The 23,033-nt window shown below is 52.5% G+C and overlaps 1 protein-coding gene across 10 annotated transcripts in view; it reads right to left on the reverse strand.

Annotated features, from left to right (window-relative positions):
* FHAD1 (forkhead associated phosphopeptide binding domain 1) overlaps nt 1-23,033 on the reverse strand; it is a 122,820-nt gene that overhangs the window by 11,401 nt on the left and 88,386 nt on the right. For 8 of the 10 annotated variants that reach the window (XR_013337999.1, XM_077775811.1, XM_077775810.1 and 5 more), the window contains exons 18-30: nt 22,669-22,776; nt 20,773-20,880; nt 16,084-16,257; nt 14,873-15,098; nt 13,234-13,318; nt 12,604-12,710; nt 10,786-10,945; nt 8,744-8,876; nt 5,298-5,424; nt 4,517-4,650; nt 1,742-1,831; nt 1,131-1,351; nt 514-679 (exon numbers count right to left, since the gene is read on the reverse strand). Coding sequence is in view for 9 of the 10 variants with exons in the window: in XM_077775811.1 (XP_077631937.1) it covers nt 514-679; nt 1,131-1,351; nt 1,742-1,831; nt 4,517-4,650; nt 5,298-5,424; nt 8,744-8,876; nt 10,786-10,945; nt 12,604-12,710; nt 13,234-13,318; nt 14,873-15,098; nt 16,084-16,257; nt 20,773-20,880; nt 22,669-22,776 (1,839 nt within the window). In the remaining variant the exon portion in view is untranslated. The remainder of the gene's footprint in view (nt 1-513; nt 680-1,130; nt 1,352-1,741; nt 1,832-4,516; nt 4,651-5,297; nt 5,425-8,743; nt 8,877-10,785; nt 10,946-12,603; nt 12,711-13,233; nt 13,319-14,872; nt 15,099-16,083; nt 16,258-20,772; nt 20,881-22,668; nt 22,777-23,033) is intronic. The other 2 variants (XM_077775816.1, XM_077775812.1) reach the window with 1 other exon arrangement.

Raw genomic sequence — 23,033 nt, forward strand, 5'->3', positions numbered from 1 at the left:
AAACTCCAGCTCTCCTCTGTGAGTCAGTGCAGGTGTCTGGAGTGTTCCGGGCTGGCCGAGTGCCTGCCTCTGGATGACACAGCCTGAGCGCCCTGTATTCAGAGGCTTTAAATCAATAGATCAGCCTGGCAGTCAGCGCTTTACCTGCCCATTATGCACTGAAGGATTATGTTCTTCAAGGACATGCATCCATCTGTCCTCCATCCGTCCATCCGTCCGTCCATCCATCCATCCAATATTTACTGTATCAACTATGTTCTGAGCACTCAGAATAGTGAACCCCCATCTTTATTCACAGAGAGCTTATTAATCTCTGTATCCCTACCACCTGGGAGAACCATACAAATACAAACAATAGCCACTGGTTGGAAAGATACACATGAGCTAGATTGTGAGTTTCAGAGAGGTTAAGGAACCCACCAGAGGTCACACAGTACGAAGTAGAGCTAGGGTCNTTCTAAAGGGTGCCATGAGGCGGCCTCACAGCTTGTGCTCCAGGCGAGGGCCCCTCACCTTCTGCTGTCTGATGACCCTGTTGATCCGCTTCTCCTCGTACAGCTGGTGCTCCATGCGCTCCAGAGCCTCCTTCAGCAAGGCCTTCTCTTCGGCCTCTTTGTAGATGTTGTCCTCCAGCCTGGCCACCTGGGACTGGTACATCTGCACGGACACTTTGCTCTGCCTGAGCGGACGGACGGGAGAGACACGGTCTCTTTCTCCCAAGTCTTTCTCATTCACTATCAATGTCCCCAGCCTGGGGGAATCTCCGAATACTTCCACATGTGGCTAGCTTAGTGGCTTCATTACCAGCAGATTTGGGGCGTACGGGGAGGGACAGACACCTCATCAGCCACATACACGTAGCAGGACGGTGTGTTACCAGACCCCCGTTTCCCAGAGAGGGTAGGGGAGCTGTGGCCGCTGACCTAGGGCGGAGCTATGGAAAGCACATAAGGCGAACCGTGAGTCAGAGCTCGTCCACGATGCGGCTCGCTCACGGAGAGAGGGGACAGGATGAACGGTGACCACCTCGGCTGCTGCGTTCTCGCAGACAGAGTCCCCTCTGTCAGGCCCCAGGCCCCCTCCCCCAAGGCCTCTGCCCGTCGCGGACCTGAGGTTCACACGGGCGGTACCTGAGCTGTTCTATGTCTTTCTCATATCCTCTCAAAAGTTCCTCTTTTCTCTCCAGCCGGTTCTTGAGTTGGGTGATCTTATCGAACACCAGATCGAGGTCCCGCTGTCGGAGCTGGTTGACCCTCTCTCTCTCTTTGGGAGAGAGGTACTTCATGCATATGTGGCCTGACATATCCTTGATGTTCATCAGACTTCCGAGCGTTGTACTCATGTCCATGTACTACAAGGAAAGCGTTCGGCAGGTAAGAGGCCCGGCGCCGGGCTGCTGGGCGCCACGCTGAGGAGGCGAGCATCTAATTTTGGTCTGTTCCGTTTCTACAATCGCAGGGAACAGGCCCATGCTTGAGAGTGAGAACAGCCGGGCTCTCGGTGCGACCTTCATTTCCTCCAAATCCACTTACGCTATGGAGTGACAACAGACATAAACATTCACGCTGACTACCTAGGTTTTTCAAGGAACTGGGCTGTGGGAAGCCGGGGCCGCACTGCGACGGTCGATGGGTCTTGCAGAGCTATTGTTACAACTAAGTGCGTGTGTGAGGCTGTATCCAGCCACCCCCTCTCCCCGGTGATAACAGCGACTGCCCAGGACGACGCTGGAGGTACGTACCAGCTTTTCACTGAGCTCTAAAGCCTCAACCACATCCAGCTTCCCTGACCTGGTGTCCGGGATGGCTGAGTTGGCAGGGCCGTTCTGAGGCTGGGGGGAAAAAAACAACAAAAAAGAAGAAGTAAAAAATCTCTCGGCATTCCATCGTGAGCTTCTGCATCCTGGAGATAAAGCCCTGTGGTTACCGGAGAATGACTTGGGAAGGCTGATTTGTATTTTGGTTCCTGGCCGTCCAAGTCTGAGTCCTCTGTCCACTGCTTTCTGGTAACTGCGCTCCCACCCTTCAGAGCGTGCCTCTCTTTGAAATGACACATATCACTTGCCTTGTTCTCGGGTTACTGTCTGTCTTCCCTCTGGACCAGCGGTTCTCAACCGAGGGGAATTTTGTCCACCCTCCCCTGCACGCCCCAGGACTTTTGACGATGCCTGGGCACACTTTTCGTTGTTGCAACTGGAGACTGGGAGTGCCGATGGGGCCCAGGGGGCCGAGGGCAGGGATGCTGCTAAACAGCCTGCAGTACACAGAACGGCCTCCCCAACAAAGAATTACCCGGCCCAAAATATCGTAGTGCTCGGGTCTGGGAACCCCAGTCTAGATGACGGGCTTCCTAAAAACAGGGGTCCCCTTGCTTTTGCTCACTGTTCCATTTCTTGTGCCCAGCACGGCACCTGGCACCGAATGGCGCATGCCGGGCATGCTGTTGAGTCAGTGAGTGAAGGCGAATAGAAAATAGCCATCCTCTTTGCATTAAAGGGGTCTCCTTTTTAGGCAGCAGAAACTATACCCTCACCCAATCTGGCCAAACCTTCTCCTTGTGCTGGAGGCTGGTGGGCAACCACCATCTTAGACCCACGCTCTAGAAACAGTGCTGAATGGTGTTTACATCTATGCCCTCACTAATACCCTATCAGCCAGCGGGCTGCTGAACGTCCCTGCTGACTGCATGGGAAAGCCACCAGACACATCGGGAGCCTAAAGAACCACCATTAACTGTAATAAGTCTTCCCCTAAAAAGCAAATCGGGCTTCCAGTGCTTGCCATGACCATCTCTTGGCCCAGAGCATTTGCTGGCGCTACACTGTAAGCCTCGGAGATTAAAAGGAATCCTGGCTACAAGAATGTAGGGGCTCAGAAGGTGACTGTGACAGGAAAGGATGGACTCTTTGTCTCCACTCTACAGGGATGAAGGTAAAGGAGGGGGTTTGCAGATGACAGTCAACTGGGCAGACCTGCTGCAAAAGAATGTGAAGTATCGCTGAGCATGCCCAGCCCTGGGTGCTGTCCTCTGCACCCCTCTTCAGGTTCCCTTCTTTTCCTAATGGAGGGGCACCTAAGGAAGAGTCTGGTCTACAGGGTTCAATCACACGGTCCCCCACGCCCTTCCCTGGAGACTAGCAGAGGGCTAGGGACAGGCTGCCAGAGACCCATTCCTGGCTCCATCAGTCATTATGCTGTGACCTTGGGTGACGTACCTGACTGCCTGAAGTCTTAAACTGTTCTTATATATAAAATGGGCATAACAGTGAGTCCAACCCAAGGCCACTGTGAGGGGTGAATGATAACTGGCTGAATGACAGACGAGAGCTTAGCTCAGCGCCAGGCGCCCGGGAAACACTTAGCAGAGGCGAGCTAGCCTTCTTCCTGTTCCTTCTATTCTTTTAATTTTTGTTATTGCCAAGCTTGGAGGATGGGGGCCTTCTGAGAGGGTTGGGGGGGGTCCCTGCTCTGTGGTGTTGGAGGTGGGAGATGGCCAGTGCTAAGGGGAANTTTTCTTTTAATTTTTGTTATTGCCACGATTGTAGGGTGGGGGGCCTTTGAGAGGGGTTGGGGGGGGGTCCCTGCTCTGTGGTGTTGGAGGTGGGAGATGGCCAGTGCTAAGGGGAAAGTAAATCTTGGAAGCAGGTTGGGAGATGTTCTTAGCTGAGCTTGCCTTCTGCAGACCGTGCCTCCCTTTCCAACCTCAGACAGTGGGGGGTCATCCGGAAAGCCAACACATTTTGGAGGCTCACATTCCTAGTGAGTGTCTAGAAAAATTGTGCAGGGGGATGTTGGTACAGTTGGGAGGACTTTGTTATTTCTTTTCTTCCTTTCCTTTCCTTTCCTCTCCTTTCCTCTCTTTTCCTCTCCTTTCCTTCCTTCCTTCCTTCCTTCCTTCCTTCCTTCCTTCCTTCCTCCCTCCCTCCCTTCCTTCCTTTCTTTCTTAGTAGGCTTCATGCCCAGCATGGAGCCCAACATGGAGCTTGAATTCATGACACTGAGATCAAGACCTGAGCCGAGATCAAGAGTTGGATGCTCAACCAACTAACCCACCAGGCATCCCTGTTATTTCTTCTAAAAGCCAGTGCGTGGCTTAGATCCAGCTGTGGCAGCAAGCTGAGCCCAGGGGACCCTGTGAGTGACACTGACCTGAGCTGTCCACTGCCATATATCAGACACCCATCCAACATCCATTTAAGGTACAGTGCACCTTCAATGTAACAATCAAATCACTTCTGAAAATCCTAGCAAATAAAACTAATTTCTCAAGGGAGGTTTTCTTGAGTGGACACTATTTAAATACTATGAAACAGTCATTATGAGCACAAATGGAAAGCCACCTCTCTGGTCAGACGTGGGGTCACCAGTACGGTCACTGAGGTGCTGGCACAGACGCCAGACTACCAGGGAGGGCCGGCCCCGAGCCACAGACGTTCATAGCTGTGTCAGAGCGCACGCTAGCGTCTGCCCCCAGGCCCACCCTTTCCACGTGCCAGTCCCCGCGGGGATCAACTTTCTTTGGTTACCACTCTGATCTCCATTCTTGAGGAAGTTGGCAGATCAGGTTTCGCGTCCAATGTTTTCTGGACATTTGTTTCCATTCTGACAGTCTTTAAGTCTAGAAATGGTTCACTCAGGTGGTCCTTATGATCTATAAAATGAATAATTGAGAGTCAAAAGAAAGGGTTGAGAAGAACTTATCGCACTTCATAATCACGGCTGCTCTTTATGGGACCCTTACTGTGGGCCGGTGCTGGTGTCCACTACCCTCCCTTGGCAGGAGAGAAGCAGGCCTAGCCAGGGGGACAGCTTGTCCAAGGTCACACAGCCAGGAGGGGGCTGCGGCCTTGAAGGTGTCAGTGCCAAAGCGCAGAGGGTGAACTTTCCGCTACGGGAACAAGGATGGAACTTGAACCCTGGCTTCTGAGTCCTAGCTCAGTGCTTCCCCCAGCAGTGTCTTGAGAATGCTATCCCCTCTAAACAGGGTATTCTAGAAGGTTCCCCAAGGCTGATCCTTGCAGTGTTAGTCCATGACCAAGTTCCCACTGGGCCACAGCGAAATGAGAAAAAGAAGGACAATGTGGTGAGTTTTTCGTGAAACCTATTTATTTAATACCAAGCCTTGCCCTTGACTATGAGACCATGCCTGCCATCTTTCCTTGTATCACAATGTCCTTTGTAACCACGAAGTGATGGGGACAGGAGACGGCGGCCCTGGCCGATTGTCAGTGCCCAGAGTGACCCCAAATCTGGGGCTCAGGACTGTGAGCTGGGACAGCCATCAGGGAGGGAACTTACCTGCTGAGCAGGCCTTCTCAAGCTCCTTAATTCGGGCGCGCAGTTCAGACAAGGCTTTTTTCTGACGCTGAATGACTTCCTCATGTCGGGACCCTTTGCACTTGGCCCCCAGATCACTGAAGGATTCCTGTGGCCAGAAAGGTGCAGAGAGCAGCTTTATTAGTGGTCAGAATCCCCCACTTATATTCCAAGAAACACGCCCAATTCGTGGCTAGCAGAGACCCTGTCACTTAGTACCTTGGAAGCTACTGTAAGGGGCTTTGGCACAGAAGGGATTTAAAATTTTCATTTCAAATATAAAGTCACATCCAGGAAGATTTCCAGCTTTCTTACCTACTTAGCATATCTATAAATAAAACCCCCTCTCTGTTCCCTCCCCACGTTTTAAATTTTATTCTAATATTCTGCTATGCCTGGGTTTCTATTTGTTGTCATTTGGGTCTTGTTTCAGAATAATCCCTATCAAATTCTGCAGCAGGAGGGGCATTTTTGGCATTTTTGGATGACAACACGTGATATTTTCTTCTTAACTGGTAATAAGGATGGTTTGTCCAATTTTTGCTAGGGGGAGTTTGAAAGACTGGCTCATTGTTAGCCTGGAGAAGGGAAAACCTTCCTCTGAGACTTCTGGAGCCTCTACTGTCCAGCAGAGCTCTCTGTGACCAGGGAAATATTCCATATCTCCACCATCCAATATGGTAGCCACCAGGCACAGAGTTACAGGAGGGCTGATGAAGGGGATGACAAGGAGGGGTCTTCTCTATCTTTTAAATGTTTATTCATATGAGAGAGAGAGAGAGAACAAACGCAAGCAGGGGAGAGGAAGAGAGAGAGAGGGAGACACAGAATCCGAAACAGGTTCCAGGCTCCAAGCTGCCAGCACAGAGCCCCACGTGGGGCTTGAACTCACAAACCATGAAATTATGACTTGAGCCGAAGTTGGATGGTCAACTGACTGAGCCACCCAGGCGCCCCTTGGTCTTCTCTATCTCTTAAGGGTCACATCTACCTTTCAGATTAGGAAGAATCCAAGGTTCAGAGAAAGTCACATACACACAAAAATTTGCATACAGCTTCTGGAGGTTCAGGGACCCTGTGAAGCCCAGTAATGGATTCCGTGTGTCACACGGCTCTGTGAGAACCGAGTCCTTGTCTCCGTTGGAGACTGTGGTGTCCCAGAGTCCAGCATTGTGCCCAAGTAGATGCTCAATCGTTATGGAGACTGAATGAACTAAGGTCAGAAACAGGAGTGGGAAGGAGCCTGTCCTAGCTTTCTGGCTGGGACCAGGGATCACCAGCAAAAAGAAGGGGGTGCTCCACCCCTGTCCGCACCTAGTAGGACCTCACTTGACCCTGACACTGTCTTCAGCCTGCTTATAGCCTGCGTGGCTGGCCCACTCCTCCCAGGCTGGTTCTATATGAGTCTTGCTGTCTTCTATATGAGCCAGGGTGTACATCTGCCCAGGAGTAAACACCTGAAATGTGTGTGTGTGTGTGTGTGTGAGATGTGGGTGTGCAGGTGCATGGGTGTGGAGAGGAGGGTAGGGGCTACTGATGTGGGGGTAGGGCAGCCACAGCAGCGAGGCTGGGTGACAGCCTTTATTCTGTCTGAAGCCTGAGTCCGATGTGACCCTTGCTCATGGCTCTTCTGGGAATTTGTTTATTTACAGAAGAGGGAGACTCTTTCTCATACAACTCTTGCGCCCTCTGACCCACTGTGGCTTAGCAAGCAGGAAGTAGCCCCAGCTTGGAAAGCCATCCTGAGAGGGAACAAATACTTTTTTCCTTTTATCTTGCAGCCTCCCTCCCACATCTGCATCAGTGAATCCCACCACATAAGAGAAACTATTAATTTTGGCGTCAGGTCAGCAATCCGTTCTAGCAAACTTATGCGGAGTCTGAGGGCGTATGGCGCGAACGGGAACCCTGTGCACCTTCCCCTGCACCCAGCACCAGGCCTGGTGCACAGCGGACGTTCAGTAGGTGCTGGACGGGTGAGTGCGTGTGCCTGGGTCCTGCACTGAGAGCTTGGGACTCCCAACGGGTCAGAGACGGAGTGAGACTCGCTCGGGCCCCACACAGCTCATGCTCTGCTCGACGCTGCCCTGAGCACTTCCAGTTTTGTTCAAGTGCTCTGGGCAGCGACGGTGCCGAGGACAGCTGGCCGGGCCGCCGGGCCCTCCAGGCTGCGGGCGGCCCTGGCTCACTGCTGTTTGGCAGGGGAATGGCGTCTTTGATAGAGCGAGGAGGCAAGCTGGCACGTTTGGCCCCATTTCCAAGTGCAAATCCAAAGCTCATTAGCGAAGCACCCCAGGCCTCTAGTTTCATAAAGCAAAGGGGAAAAGGAGGTCCCCGGGCTCCAGGAAACCGAGGCCTTGAGGAACCACTGCACCCCATAGTCAGCCTGCCACGGACTGTGGGAGGCATCCCAGCCCCCGCCACGGGGGGCAGAATGTGAGTGCCACCTTTAGGGGCCGCGTGGTGCGGGCTGTTCTCACTCATGGGAGAGGTGTGGGGGGGCTGCGCAGCCGGGGTCCCCAGGCAGGCACCCCCCAGAGAAGTCACCGAGAGACATGCCTGGAGCGTAAGTGGCATGGCTTTTTGGGACGGCACCTTGGCCCTACCCAGCACAACTTCGGATGCCCTCCGGACCCAGCATTTGCACATCTGGGACTCTGTTCTGCATACATACCTACAAGGACATCAACTTCAGCAACGTTCGAAAGTAGAAGCAACCTACGAATGTCCACCAGCAGGGGATAGGGGTGGATAAAAGGGACACCGTGGAATTCTATGCCCTCATTTAAAAGAACAAAGCAGGTCTGTACATACTTACTAGAAACGATGGCCTCTATATAGTGTTAGGTGGGGAGAAAAACGAGTTGCAGTATATATATTATATACACTAATATTATATATATAATATTATATATTGATACCATCATTTTGCCAACAGATCTATTACATAAACATGTATACATAGGTTGTGTGTATTTATGTGCATAAATCAAATTTCTTTCTTTACAGAGTGGTGGCTGTCATAACCCTTACTTCCCAGACAAGGGAGGTGACACATGACAACCTCCCAGAGGTCACCTTTTCTGAGTGGAGGAGTCCCACTCGGGGATGAAACCCAACAGCCCGGATGTGAGCCTGACCTTTGAGCACCGCACGGCCACGCCCGTCTAGAGGGTAGGGCAGTCTCTATGAGGAAAGGGGCTAAGGACATATGTGCCCAACAGCATGTGACCGGCAGCCGTGACCTCCAGTGACTGGGGGGGAGGGGGGTTGGAGGGCTGAACGGCTGCTTTCCACTTTGAACCTTTCACAGAAGCAAGTGCAACATTTGGAACTCGGAATGACAATATTTTCAGGAGCAAAGACAGCCACCACGGGGCTCCCGTGTAGCATGTCCCGCCAGGCATCCAGGACCGGGTGACACTCACCTCTTGACTGCTCAGGAAAATATCAGTGTGGACGGGTTCTATCTGCACCGAGATGTCACACATCTGGGTCGTGTTCTTGGGTCTCTGCTCCTTCTCCTTGGGCAGCTGGACTCTGTGTTTCTCTTGCGAGGCCCTAGGGCGAGAAGATGAGTCACTGGATGGAAGGATGGCTGGCGGCACCAGGTTCCAGGAACCACGAGTGACCTTTGTAGCCACTGGCAGAACAGAAAAAAGAACTCTGTTTTTACGGGTAACCAAAACCCTCAGGCCTTCAAGTCTCCTGCCTGTAGATTTCTAGAGAATTTAGTTTCAGGCGACTTCAAAAATCGTGGCCAGGACAGAAGGCACCTGTCCACCCTTGTTTCCCATACTAGGTCCGTGGGACACCTGCTGTGGTATTTACTGCATATCTGTCATTTCTAACACATTCGTGTGTTAACCCTTCTGTTTCTCATAACAGTCCCATCAGCTGGAGACTCTCACTGCCCTGTTTTACAGACAAGGGAAGAGAAACACAGCAGTTTGGCCACGGTCATGAAACTTGTAAGTGAAGGAGGCTGGCTTTGAACCTGGGCAGCCTGGGTCTGGAACCTGTTCTTTCAACCACTGTGTGAACTTGCCGTGGCTGTGAGCCACGAGGAATAGAGACCTACAGGGTTTTTCACAAGATGTGGATTTTACTCAGCTTTTCTTGGAAGAAACATGACTCTTAGGTCAAAATAAGGACACATTATGAATGAAAATGCAAACTCACATGTATTTTTTTAGACTAATCCATGGGACGACAATGATATTTCACATTTATTTTAAGCTAACCTCTGGTACCCCAGTTTATACATTTGTTCAATCAATATTTATTAGGTTCCCTATGTGCCGGGCACCGTGTGGATGCTGGAGAATCAACAGCAAGCAAGATCTATATGGGGGTCCTCATGGGGAAGGTGGACAATTAAATAGTCAATAGTAGCTTGGCTATGTGAGAAGTGTTAGGTTGGATGGAGTTCAGGGGCTGAGAGACCCCAGGTAGAGTAGGAGCCTTTGGCTATGTTTGGTAGGGGTGAGTGACAGAGGGCTTCCTGGAGGAACTGGCATGTAAGCGGAGACCTAGCATCTGGAATATGGGGCAGGGATGTGTGAGAAGCACAGAACTAAGCAAAACCCTGTTTTAAATGATGAGGTTGTGAAGCAATGAAACACATGTCATCCATCCTTCTACCCACCCACCCATCCATCTACCCACCCATCTACTCACTCATCTACCCACTCATCCATCCATCCATCCATCCATCCATCCATCCATCTATCCATCCATCCATCCATCCATCCATCTACCCACCCAACTCTCCACTCAGCCTTCCATCCATCTATCCACCTACTAACCAACTCATCCATCCAACTACCCATCTGTCTACTCATTCACCTACTTATCCATCTAAACATCCATCCATCCATCCATCCATCCATCCACCCACCCATCCACCCATCCACCCACTCATCCATCCATCCATCCATCCATCCATCCATCTCCCCACCCATCTCTCCACTCAGCCATCCATCGACCTACCCACCCGTCTACTCATCCACCCACCCATCCACCCACCCACCCATCTACTTATCCATCCATCTATCCATCCATCCATCCATCCATCCATCCATCCATCCACTCATCTACCCATTCACCCATTCATCCACCCATCCAACCATACACCCACTTACCTCTCCACTTAGCCATCCATCCATCCAACCATACACCCACCCATCCACCCATCTACTCATCCACCTACTCATCTATCCATCCATCCACCCACCCACTCACTTCTCCACTGAGCCATCCATCCATCTATCCACCCACCCATCCACCCATCTACCCACCCACACCCATCTACTCATCCACTTATTCATTCATCTACCCATCCATCTATCCATCCATCCATCCATCCACTCATCTCTCCAACAGTTACTGCATACCCTTTTTGTGGGAGGCTCCCTCAGCACCTGGGTGTATCTGGGTTCCCCACATCATGAGGACCCCTCCCACACACCTGAGTGCCTCCTTGAGGACCCCCAGCTCCCTGTCCTTCTTTTCCACCAGGCCAGTCAGCTGTGCCATCTTTTCCTTGAGCGCTCTCAGTTCATTGCTTTGTTGCTGGACCAGTGCCACATTCCGTTCCAGTTCCATCTTCTGCTTTTCATTAAGCTCCCCTGGGAGAGACAGAAAAGCTGGTGAGGGGGTCTCCTACCTCAGGTCTCTGCCAGGGCCATAGCCGATCTGCCAGGCCTACAAGAACCATGAGGCGGGCCCACCCTCCAGGAATTCTCGGGGAGCGTTAGGAAGGGCCAGGGGTCTGCTTGCATCTTAGCAAACAACAGCCAAGTACGCCCTCGGGTTCCAGCTGTCAGGGCCCCGCCTCTGTGCCTGTGGCATTTTGGACTCCCTGGCCGACCTCCAGCTGCCTGCTTCTGCATCTGTTTGCCTAAGGGCGTTCGTTCTAAAGGGCTCTGGAGTCTGCTCTACTCCTGTGTGTCTGCCAGGTGCAACAGCCTCCAACTGCGCCAGGTGAGACCGGCTTCCTCACCCCTCAGGCGGGTGGCCTGGCGGCTGGTAGGTACTCCTGCTCCCCTGCGGTCCCCTGCAGGACTCAGCTCCAGCTGCCCCCTCCGCCCTGACTGACAACACAGCTGTTATTTGCCTTTGGCCCTGTCCTGCTTCTCAGCCGCCTCCACCGCTGCTGTCTCCTGGGATTGCCCCTCAAATACGCCACCTGCTGCAGAATTCTGCTGTCAGGGTCAGCCCCTGGGAAAATCCAAACTGAGACAATTTTCATAGTAACCCCATAGGTTAGCTACCAGTAGCACCCCCACTTCACAGATGCAGAAACTGAGGCTCAGAGAGGTAAAGTGACTTGCCTAAACAACGCATGTGACTAATAAATGGCAGATCCTGAACGGGGTCCAACGTCTTCTGAGTCTAGAGCTGGACTCGGTAAGCCTCTCTACTACACGTTCTCACGTCTTAGTATGAACAAAAATCACGCTTTGAAAAATTTGGTCATAAATGCCTCGGGAGCCTGAACAGTTAGAGCCATAGGGAGCAAATACCACTGAAGGTTTTGGGGTGCACAGGGTTTGAGACAGGGCCACGGGGAGTGTTCCTCACCCTGCCTCTACTTCCCCGAACCTAGTTTTATCTCCTGACTCCTGCCCGCTTGAGCCTTTCGGCTTTATGGAGGCTGGCGCTGGGAAGGAGAAGACGGCCGTAAGAAGCAAGGAGAGGCAGAAATAAGAGAACGGTGATAGGGGTGGGGTGAGACAAGCAAAGTAGGAATGTTCAGCCGGACTTGTTCATGCTCTTTTGTCCCTCCCTAGTGTAGGCGGCCCCTGATGTCCAGCCGACTCCAGGAGGCAGGTGTGCTGTAGGTGATTTTGCATCAGAGGAAGGGGAGGTGTGGACAGAGTCCCTCGTTCTAGGTCCCAGAGCTGGGGAGTGCTAGGGTTTGTGCAAGCCCACGACTGCCCTCCTTCCCCACTTTTGCTGCCAGAGACAAATCCTCTGAGTCAAAAGTTGCATTTCAGTGCAGAGAAGATGCAGCATGTGGCCCCTGATAAGGCATATGTCCTGCTGACTGAGGTACAAATGCTGTGACGGCCCCGGAAAGCAGGTCATTGGGAGTAAAAAAAATTTTCTTAACGTTTATTTTATTTTTGAGAGAGAGAGAGAGAAAAGGGGAGGGGCAGAGAGAGAGCGAGAGAGAATCCCAAGCAGGCTCCGTGCCATCAGCATTTCCAACTCTTAAGTGTGTTCTTTCCCGCCTCGGAGCAGGTCAGGAAGTCAGGGGACACGGGCACTCACTCATACAGACCTCTCAAGTCTGACATTCGGTTGTGGGCTTCCGTGAGGTTTTTCCTTAACTTCATGATGACTTCCTGCTGAGATAGGATTTCCTTCTGAGCCGTCAGGAGATCCCCTCTGAAATTCACCAAAAAAAGGCCCAGTCAGCCTACCTCAGGCTCCGTGGCATCCCCAGTGTCTGGACGGGGCCAGGTAGAAATGCAAAGTGTCCCTTCATCATTGACGTCCACGGGACACCAGCCCCAGCAACAGGGATAAGCGTGTTCTTTAAAGATTCTCAGAACAAAAATTTAATTCGATGCAAAAAGATACATGGTGAGAGAACAGAGGACCCTGGCTGGGTTTGGGCTGAGGCTGAGCTACGACAAGTGTCTCCTTATTTCATAAACGAGGAGGCTATGGTATAGTAAGGTGACAGACGTGATTTGGCCAGGGCCCTGCCGCTGTAAGGGGTTGAGTGGGGATCTGGGCATAGATCCACCCAGATCCTTCCACAATACCATCCCGACTTGCTAAAGGAACTGGGAAATTCAAATAATGGCAGGAAGACCCCAGACTCAACTCCTTTTCTCGGGTTCTGATGACATGGCCAGAAGCAGGGGACCTCTGGCCTGGTGTGTCCAGCCCCTTGGGTACTCACATCAAGGTGTCGCACACTTCGTCTTTGACGCTGCTCTCCATCGGAGGTGCGGCCGGGGGCTCCTGCTGTATGGCCTCCTCCTGGGCTGAATCAGAGGGACACGTCAGGTTCATTACTGTCCTCAGCGCAACCGATGCTTTCCTTCCCCTTTGCTTTTATAAACACACCTGCATCTTTTCCAACTTAGCGGCCCTCCCCACACCCCGCCGCCCCCTCTGCCTAATGAGCCCCACAGGTGTTCCGTGGCACCGGCTGGGGCCCCCCCCCCGCCCCAAATNAGCTCACAAAATCTTTCCAGCTACTCATTTTCAAATGAGGAAACGGGCGCGGGATGACAGACACCTGCTGGCGGCCACTCACTAAGCAGGCGAGGGCCAGAGCGCTAACCCCTGGGCCACACCTCCTCCCCATTCCTCCTTTCTTCCCAGAAGAGTCTCGTTCTGTCCTCACCTCCCACTTACTCCTCAGCCCACTGCCTTCTGGTTTCCATCCTCACCCCCGGTCACACGTTCACCTCCTCATTAATTCAATCACCAGGGGGCTTACAGAACGTCTGCTTTATGGCAGGAAGTGAGCGAAATGTGTGGGGGGGGGTGACAAAGAAGTAGTCACTCTTGGGGTTCCAGCTGAACCACCTCCCTCTGACCTGGACCTGGATTGGGAAACTGAGTCCTGCTCCGAGCCCTTGCCACGGCGCCCTGTTCACCCTGGGTCACCTGTCCGGGCAGGAATCCGGTGAACTGCAGAGACCCTGCCGGGCTCGTCCATACGGATCCCCCAGGGCCTAGAACAAGGCTGGAGCCTGACGGAGGCTCAGTTAAGAGTGTTGAGTGAATGAAAGCATGAAATGAGTCCCGACAGCTTGTCAGCTGGCTTGAGACCAGGACCATGATTCTCCACCGGGGGTGAGCTTGCCCGCCGGGGACGTTTGGCAATGATGGGAGATGCTTTTGGTAGCCACACTGGCGGGAGGGGGAGCTGGCATGCAGCGGGTGGAGGCCAGGGACGCTGCTCTACGCCCACAGTGAGCAGGATGCCCCCACCGCAGAGGCCTAGCCAGTTCCAAACGTCAGTGGTGCCGGGGTTGAGAAACCCTGGTCCGAGGCCTCAACTTCCAGAACTCTCCTCCGAGAGCTCAGCGTCTTTGCAATAAATTGCGTTGCCTTGGTCATTTAGGCTCACGATCGTGCTCACAACTCTGAGTCCTTTTTGTCGGCTCCTCTTGGGTTTATTTTTTAAGAGACCAACACTGGCTGGTTACAAAAGTCCATTAGACAAAGTCGCAAATCACCAGGGACAGAGAGGAGCCTTGGAAAGGCCCCCGTGCCAGGTGTTTGCATGTGGAAAGGCCGCTCCCCGTCACGCTGCTCATATACCCCGGCGGCCTGGCAGCCTGTGCATCTCCACTGGCTCACCAGCTCGGCACAAATGGCATCCCTTCGCATGGCTGTGGCTTCTGTCTAACCTGGGCCTCGAGGGGGCCAACTTCATGGTGGAACGGGAAGAAAATGGCATCCCCAGAGAATAAATGAGCTTTCAAGCGAGGTGCAGCCTTTCCTTACCCACCAGCTATGGGGACCTGCGGGATAATCGGCCTGCCCCGAATGCTACGATTTTCTCGGCATCTCTTTGGACCAACCTGGGTCATTGTCCTTCAAAGTCGCAATCTCTCCTTCTATCTTTCTGTGGTGCGCGGTCACTTTCTGCAGTCTTTCTTCTAGGCTCACAATCGTCTGGGAGTGCTGTTTGATCTGTTCCTTGTATTCCATGATTTCGGTTTCAAATCCGTGTTTCTGGGCTTCCTGTTCTTCCTGGAGGGCATTTACCGTGTGCTGTTGTAGCTGCATCCGCTCCTCCATCATGATCTGGGGGGACAGGGAATTAGTGTGCTCTTGGGAGCTGGGTGTGACGCCACTGGCGATAGCAAGATGCCCCCTTTGTACCCACAGGCATGGGACTGGGACCCGCCTCAGGGCCTTTGCATGTGCTGTCCCCTCTGCATGGTACCCTCCTCCCCTAGCTCCTTGCATGGCTGGCTCCCTCTCGTGTTTCAGGTCTCAGCTCCAATGTCACCTCCTCGGAGGGGCCCTTCCTGACTGCCTGTCTAAAGGAGTAGCCCAAGACGCTTTCTATTCCATCATCCTTTCATTTTCCATGATCTGAACTATCTAGTTTCTTTCTCATTCTCACTAGAATGGAACAGAAACTTACCTTTCCTTATTTACCAATGGACCACAGCCTAGATCCCCGCCACAGCATCTAGATGTAGACGCTCAGTAAATATTGGTCAAATTAATGAATGGACGATTTTGTAAGAAAAGGCGAAGGGATTTGTATTTCTTAAAAGCAAAACCTACCAATCATCACTGAGTGGCGAATCAGACCCCTTCCTGGGGCCGCCGAGTGCGGAGCTAAACTTTTAAAGCATTTATAAATTTATAAATTTTTAAAGCATTATCTTCACGTCTGTGGAATAGTCACTGATTGCTAAGTTCCGGGGTTGTTCAGTCCTTCAGCCTGATGCTGTGAGGACCCTATGTTACATGTTACAACGCCTGGAGAGAGGACTTCATGTTTCTGTTTACCTTTCACACTAGACCGCTGTTCCTCAGTAGAGGGTGATTCTTGTCCCCAAAGGACATTTGGCAAAGTGTGAAGACATCGTGGGTTGTCACCACTGGGGGGAGGATGCTACTGGCATCTAGCAGGTAGAGTGCAGGGCGATGTTAAGCAACCTGTGATGTACAGGGTGGCACACCAGGAATCGGTCTGGCCTAAGTCCTGAGGTCTCCTGGTATCGTGATCTTTCAGAGGGGAAGAGTCTCCCACCCCCGGAAGGCACCAACTCACCATTTTTGTCTTGGCCGTTTCCAGTTCAGCTAATGTTTCGTTTAATTTCATGGTGAGGCTTTCAACTTTTAGACTCTCGGCCGCCTTCATTTTCCGAGTCTCTTCTACAATGGCCAGTGCGTCATTTAATTTATTATTTAAAACATCTTCCTTTTGCTCTTTTAAGTCTATTTCCTGGACAAACAGCAAACAGCAAATTCACAGAAACTCAGGAATAAATATTTACCCCAGCCGCCCCTCTACCCTTGTTTTCAGAGAGGAGGTGAACTCTATTCTGTTATTGTTCCTTTGTCAGTTCAGAGTCCATGCTTTTTCTGGAAGGTTCCAATTATTATAGAGTTCTCTTTTCTCTCCAGCTGAGACTGTCCTCTTGTGATTTCTGGTCTCTGTGCTCCGTTCCGTCACCAGGAGCACAATGAGTAAGTTTTATTTCTATTTTATGAGACAGCCCTTTAAATATTTGAGGAGGGATGTCATGTCTCTCCCTAAATCTATTTTCCAGGATAAATGGGCCGAGCTCCTTCACCCCTTCACCACAGGGTCTGCCTCCGACACCCTCCTCCACCTTCCTCCCTGGCTTCGGAGGGAGGCCCTCCCCTCTTCGCTCTGGGCTCTGTCAAGGTGGACTCGAGTTGCCGTGTGTGTGCACACCTCATTCCTCTTCCTGGAACTCACTCTTCCAATCCTGGACTGTCCAAATTCTACTCTCCTCTGTGAGCCCCTCCTCAAACCACGTGGAATGTGAGCTTCATGATGGGTCCTGTGGTGGGGACTTCACAAACTTTACTTATTTGTTTGACTTTGTTTTTATTTTTTTTAAGTCTATTTATTTTGAGGGAGAGAGAGAGAGAGAGAGAGAGCGAGCAGGGGAGGGGTAGAGAGAGAGGGAGAGAGAATCCTGAGCAGGCTCCACTGTCACCACAGAGCCCCACATGGAGCTGGAACCCATAAGCCGTGAGATCATGACCTGAGCCGAAATCGAGAGTTGGACCCTCAACTGACTGAGCCACCCAGGCACCACTACTTGACTTTATTTTTATTTTTTATTAATGTTTTTCTTTTTTAAAAATTTATTTCTGAGAGAGAGAGAGACAGCGTGAGCAGGGGAGGGTCAGAGAGAGAGAGGGAGACATAGAATCTGAAGCAGGCTCCAGGCTCTGAGCTGTCAGCACAGAGCCCGATGCGGGGCTCAAACCCACAAACCGTGAGATCATGATCTGAGCCGAAGTCGGACACTTAACCAACTGAGCCACTCAGGCGCCCCTTGACTTTATTTTTAAAGAGGGGGAAATGGGGGATGGGCACTGAGGAGGGCACTTGCTGGGATGAGCACGGGGTGTTGTACATAAGCAATGAGCCATGGAATCTACCCCCCAAACCAAGAGCACACTGTATACACTGTATGTTAACCAATTTGACAATAAATTATATTAAAAAAAGAGCAGTTTTAGGTTCACAGCAGAATGGAGAGGACGATACAGAGCTCTCTTACAGGCGCTTCCCCCCTGCGCTGGGGGAACCTCCCCCATCACCAACATGGCGCACCAGCTGGTACCTTTGTTCTAACTGATGAACCAGCAATGACACCACACAGTCCCTCAAGTCCATAGTTTACTCTTGGGCTCACTCAATGCTGTGCAACCCACGGGTCCGAACAAATGCAGGATGACGCGAATCCACCATGACAGCATCCCACGGAGCCGTTCCACTGCCCCCAAAGTCCTCTGTGCTGCACCCACTCATCCCTCCCCCACCACCAGGCCCTGGTCTTTTGACTCTATCCATACTTTTGCCTTTTCCAGAACGTCATACACATAGTTGGAACCATACCGCATGCAGCCTTTTTGCCAACGTTATTTAATCCAATCTAAAATATGTTCCCAAGATGTGGCGCTGGGCATCCTCAGATCCTGCTGGCCATAGTGTAAACCGGGATGACAATTTTGGAAGGTCACTGGGAATGTGTATCAAAAGGCTGAAAGCATTTATGCGCTGTGACCCATTGATTCCCTTTTTGGGGAATCTGTCCTGCGGACATCACGGCACAAAGGCTGATGTGCAGGGATGTTCAGCCAAGCGTCGTTTTTGCTCTAGTGAAAAGTGAGAAACAGCCCCATGCCCAACCTTGGGGGGAGAGGTAGATAAACTGGGGTCCATCCAACAGAGTGCAAACCCAGGTCCTCCATCCATGGCAGGTCGTGGAAGAATGTTCGATGACCTAGAGACATTTTTGTAATGTATTAAGTTAAAAAAAAAAAGTAGCATTCAGATCAGTGTACACGGTGTGACAGGCTAATGTCTGTTGAGGTCTATAATAATGACCAACACATAGACGGTCTGGGAGGAAACCTATCAAAACGTCACCAATGGTAACTGCGCTCAGTGGAATCGTGGGTAGTGTTTAATTTCCTTCAAAGTTTCTGGAGCAAACAGTTGCTCCTTTTATCACTGGGGAAGGAAACGGATTTGAAAACAACAGGAAAAACCCATTTTCTTCAGGTGCCTCCTGGGGCCTCACCCGGGAGATGCTCCATTCTCTTCATGTCACCGCCGGACCCCATCTGATTCTATTTCGGGGCTTTACTGTCGCTGTTACCGCTGAGGAATCGCAGGGCAGACATCGTGCAGACCCAGCCAGAGAAGGAGTTCACTGAGGACGTGGGCAGGCGTCCCCCATAGAGCAGCCTGTCACCTACAGCTCACAGCGAGACACTCCAGCTGTCCCCGTCTCTCCCGGGCAAACAAATGGTTTCTTTGACGGGCCGTGAAGCTGCCCAAGGGCAGAGCGCAGTGCCCGGCATTTCTGGCCCTCGCTGGCAGCTCGGCCGCTCCCCCAGGGACAGGAGAACACGGTTCACGGTCTGCAAGGGTCTGGAGTGGGTTTTCTTGTCCCTCCTCCCCTCTTATGCCCGCGTAGGTGAACCGCAAACATTCCACTGCTCTTCTGTGTAGACGAGTGTAACAGCAGGTGAATAAATAACTATGTCTGGGTGCCTCTTTGACCTTGTACTTCCCTGGTCTTTCCTGGTCAACGGGGAACGTTCCTGGGGAGGGGTCCCGTTTCTCCGCATCTGGTGTGAGGCCACCCCTCGAGGGCTGCCACAAGACTCACCCTCTGATGTCCCTGTCGCTCTCTCTAAAGCTGCTGGGGATGTTGTTGGACACACTGCAGAGTCCTCTATGTGATGATCCTTAGGAGAGGTCCTCTCGGGGTTGCGTACCACAGACGGCCCGGTAGCCATGAGCAATCGGCCCATTTTCATCTAGAGAATGTACCGCCGCCTGGGTCTTCCCTTTTTCACTGACCCACATTTATTATTTTTTTTAGCATTCATCTCATCCCCGATCCATTTGATGTCCTGACTAATCTACTTAAAAATGTTAATTTCTCAGGGTGCTTGGGTGGCTCAGTCGGTTCAGCATCCAAGTCTTGATTTCAGCTCAGGTCATGATCTCTCAATTCATGGGATTGAGCCCCACATTGGGCCCTGTGCTCACAGTGTGGAGCCTGCTTGGGATTCTCTCTCTTTCTCTCTCTGTCCCTCCCCTGCTCATGCTCACTTGCTGAAGTTCTCTCTCTCTCTCAAAATAAACAAGAAAACTTAAAAAAAAAAAAAAAAAGCAGTGCCGAGGACTGATGCACAATCCGGATGTGGGTTTACGACACTCCTGGCTCTGGAGAAGCGTCCCCAGCGCCCCTGGGCGGCTCGTTGAAAATGCAGATCGCCGAGTTCACTCCATACACACTGACTGCAAATCTCTGGGGATGAGGCCCAGGAAATGGGCACTTAAAACCACCCCAGGTGATTCTATGCGTGCTAACGTTTGGGAAACTTTCTTCACAGAAAATGATCAGAAGATTGACGTGAATGGACTCAGAGACATTTTTAGTCCCATCTGGTCTTCAAAATCCTTTGAAACTGTATTTACCTGCTTTTAAACGTAATCCCCTATGGTTTGATTGTTTAATCCCTTGCCTTGAATTTTGCGATATTAGCTCTAGTCTGTGTGTGTCCCTTGCACCGTTGGGACCCAGGAGGAGGAGTCAATTATGTCCTAGAGCTTGGAGGTGCCTAAGACAGGGTCCTGTGCAAAAGCGCGTGCTCTCGCTGTGCCTGCGGCTCCCAGGAGTAATCGTGAATGCGGTTTGACCGGAAAGGTCACGATAACCACGATGACGAGTTCCGGTGGAGACACTGCTGTCGAGGTGATTGGAAATTTAGGCATCCATCTCCTGACAGCCCGTCCTTGGCCGCGGGCAGCTGAGCCCACACACAGGATGGGGGAGAGAGGAGGGGGACCAGGTAGGGTTCTGGGGTCAGAGGGTCCTGGGTTTGGTTCTGCCCCTCCACTTCCTAGCTGTGAACTCATAATAATAATAATAACAACAACATTAAATAATAAAAGCAGCTAACACTCAGATCGTTCACTGAGTGCTGGGCACTTTTTTATGTGTGTATGTGCTTGTTAACCATTAAGCCGCACATGTCGATGAGGCTGATCTATTGGCATCACCTGCATTTCCTAAGTGGGGAAACAGAGGCACAGAGATGGCGAGAAACTTGCCTCATCTGCACAGCCAGCAGGTGGCAGAGGTAAGATCCGAGTCCGAGCCCAGATTCCTGCCTCCGGAGCCCTGCTCATAACCGTGTGGGCTCCTCCGAGTCTGCTCCTCTCGGACACGCTTACCTCCTTCTGCTTGGTTATGCGGTTCTCCAGATCTTGCACCTTTCTCTTTTCCTTCTCTATGGCCTCTTTCGCTTTGTGTTTCTCGTAGGCGATGCTGCTCTCTGAAATCTGGAAGTCGGAGACAACCGGTCTGAGGGAGTGTACGCGAGAAAGGAAGGGGAACGGCACCTCGAGGGAAGCCAGGAGTGGCAATCGTGATCAGTGAGTCAGGGTTTGGGAGCAAGGGCTCATCGGAGCCGGGGGTGGGAGTCCTGGCATGCCCGCCACGGTGAGAACCTGGAGGTCGCGTCTGGTGAGTCACCGTGTGAAGGAGAGGGTCATGCGTCACTCTCTGGGCCGTGTTCGGGAAGTGACGTGCTGGTGAGTGCTCGGCTCCAGGCGTCTGGCGCTGAGCCACGGGCTGCACTGGCCTGTGTTGGCACCAGCGTAGGTCCCCGTTGGGAAGNGGCCTGATGCAGCCTGCGGCTTCGGTCTCTGGCCTTCAAAGGCTCGGGTCCAAAAACGGAGGTCCAGGACACTTTGCAACAGAGAACATATGGCCCCCAGGTCCGGTGACCGGGAGGGGACTGAGGCCCAGCCTCAGCTACACAAGCCCCAGGGGGTACACGGTGGAGGGGGCGGGGGTTGGAAAACTCTATTTGCTGCTTGAAATTCTCGCCGTTATGCTCCCGTACAAACACAAAGTTCACCAAAAGATATTTTAAATGTATGCAATATATGCACAAAGTCCTGAAGAGATACGCCCTGAAATGTAAATAGCGGTTATTTTGGGGGGATTGAGATGATCGCAATTTACATTTTCGTCTTTCCCGCTGGTCTGTGTCTTCTACGTCTTGTTGAGCGAACGTATATTATTTGGCAAAAAGAGGAAGGCCTGGGGGTTGGAATATAGGGAGGACGGTGCTGGGGCTCCGCGGTCGCGGGGCCCTGGAGAAAAGGGCCGTCTTCCCAACGGCCCTGCAGCGTCCGCGGCCTCCCTCCACCCTGCCCTGCGCAGGCTCCCCACCCGCCTGGGCTCTGCCTCACCTCCCGGCACGAGCTTGGCACTTTCCCAAGCTTCAGACGGTCCATGGAGCTGTCACTACAGGTCACCTCTCCCTGGCCTCCAGCTCCTGAGAGCCTTTGGTTGATTTCTTGGGGGTGGGGGGACGGCGCGGGTGTCTGGGCTGAGTGACAGCCCTCCTCTCAGCCGTGGGCCTGCCTTTCACGGCGGCTCCAGGCAGGTGTGGCTGCTGAGCCCAGGCCCAGGCCGGCGAGGCGGCTAGACGTGTGTGTCCCCAGGTGTGTCACCGGGGCCTGCCCGAACCCCTGTCACCCCCTCCCTGCTCATCCGTTCCAGCCCCGGGCGCTTATGTGTGCGACCGTCATGCAGCCTTGTCTGCTCCGTCTTACTCCACACTGTTTGTGTCTCTATAAAAGGACTATGAAACCCGTGTTTTCCCACCGCGCCCGAGCTGGGCTGCATCATGAACGCCTGCCAACAAGGAGGGGGAAGCTGCTGGCCGAGGGACTGACCCAGGCTCCACACCAAGGGTTCTCTCCCCCAGTGCGTCTCTCTTCCCAAGGAGCTGGGCAGGGGCCGCGTAGCACAGGGCGCGGTTCTGAGTGCTCTGTATATATCAACCCACGGAGCCCTGGGAGGCAGGGGCTGTTACTACTCCCATTTTACAGATGAGACAGCTGAGGCACAGGAGGTTAAATGACCTGCCCCGGGTCACACGGCTGGTAAGCTGCGTGTGACTTGCGCCTCGTCGAACGGAAGAGCTGCCCAGCGCCTGCCCCCTTCCCTGCCACACTCTCCGTGGGGCCCGGAACCGCGGCCTCACGTCTGGCTTTGCGGCTCCCTCCAAATGGTTTTGGCTGCCACGACCCCACTTATCTCTCCGCTCCTCGTACCTCCTTCTGCTGGGTCAAGTGGTTCTCCAGATCTTGAACTTTTCGCTTTTCTGTCTCTAACGCTTCCTTTGCTCTCCTTTTCTCACAGGCCACGCTGCTCTCCAAGACCTGAAAACCAATTACCGGCCTTTTCGGTTGCCTGCACATTCAGGGGGAAAGCTGCTCATTATGATGCTGCTGCCAAAACTCTGGGGTTCGGATCACACGCCGGGGCCCGTGGCCGGCGCTTCACACCCAGCAAACCCTCTCACAGCAAACCTAGCGGAGGAGTTAGTGGTCCCATTTTATAGATGAGGAAACCGAGGAGCAGATGGTCAAGGCCCAGGGGTCATGCAGTTTGTTGGTGGTGAGGTCAGGATTTGAGA

This window comes from Crocuta crocuta, unplaced genomic scaffold (genome assembly GCF_008692635.1).
Source record: "Crocuta crocuta isolate KB4526 unplaced genomic scaffold, BGI_CrCroc_1.0 scaffold127, whole genome shotgun sequence".
Taxonomy (NCBI): Eukaryota; Metazoa; Chordata; class Mammalia; order Carnivora; family Hyaenidae; genus Crocuta; species Crocuta crocuta.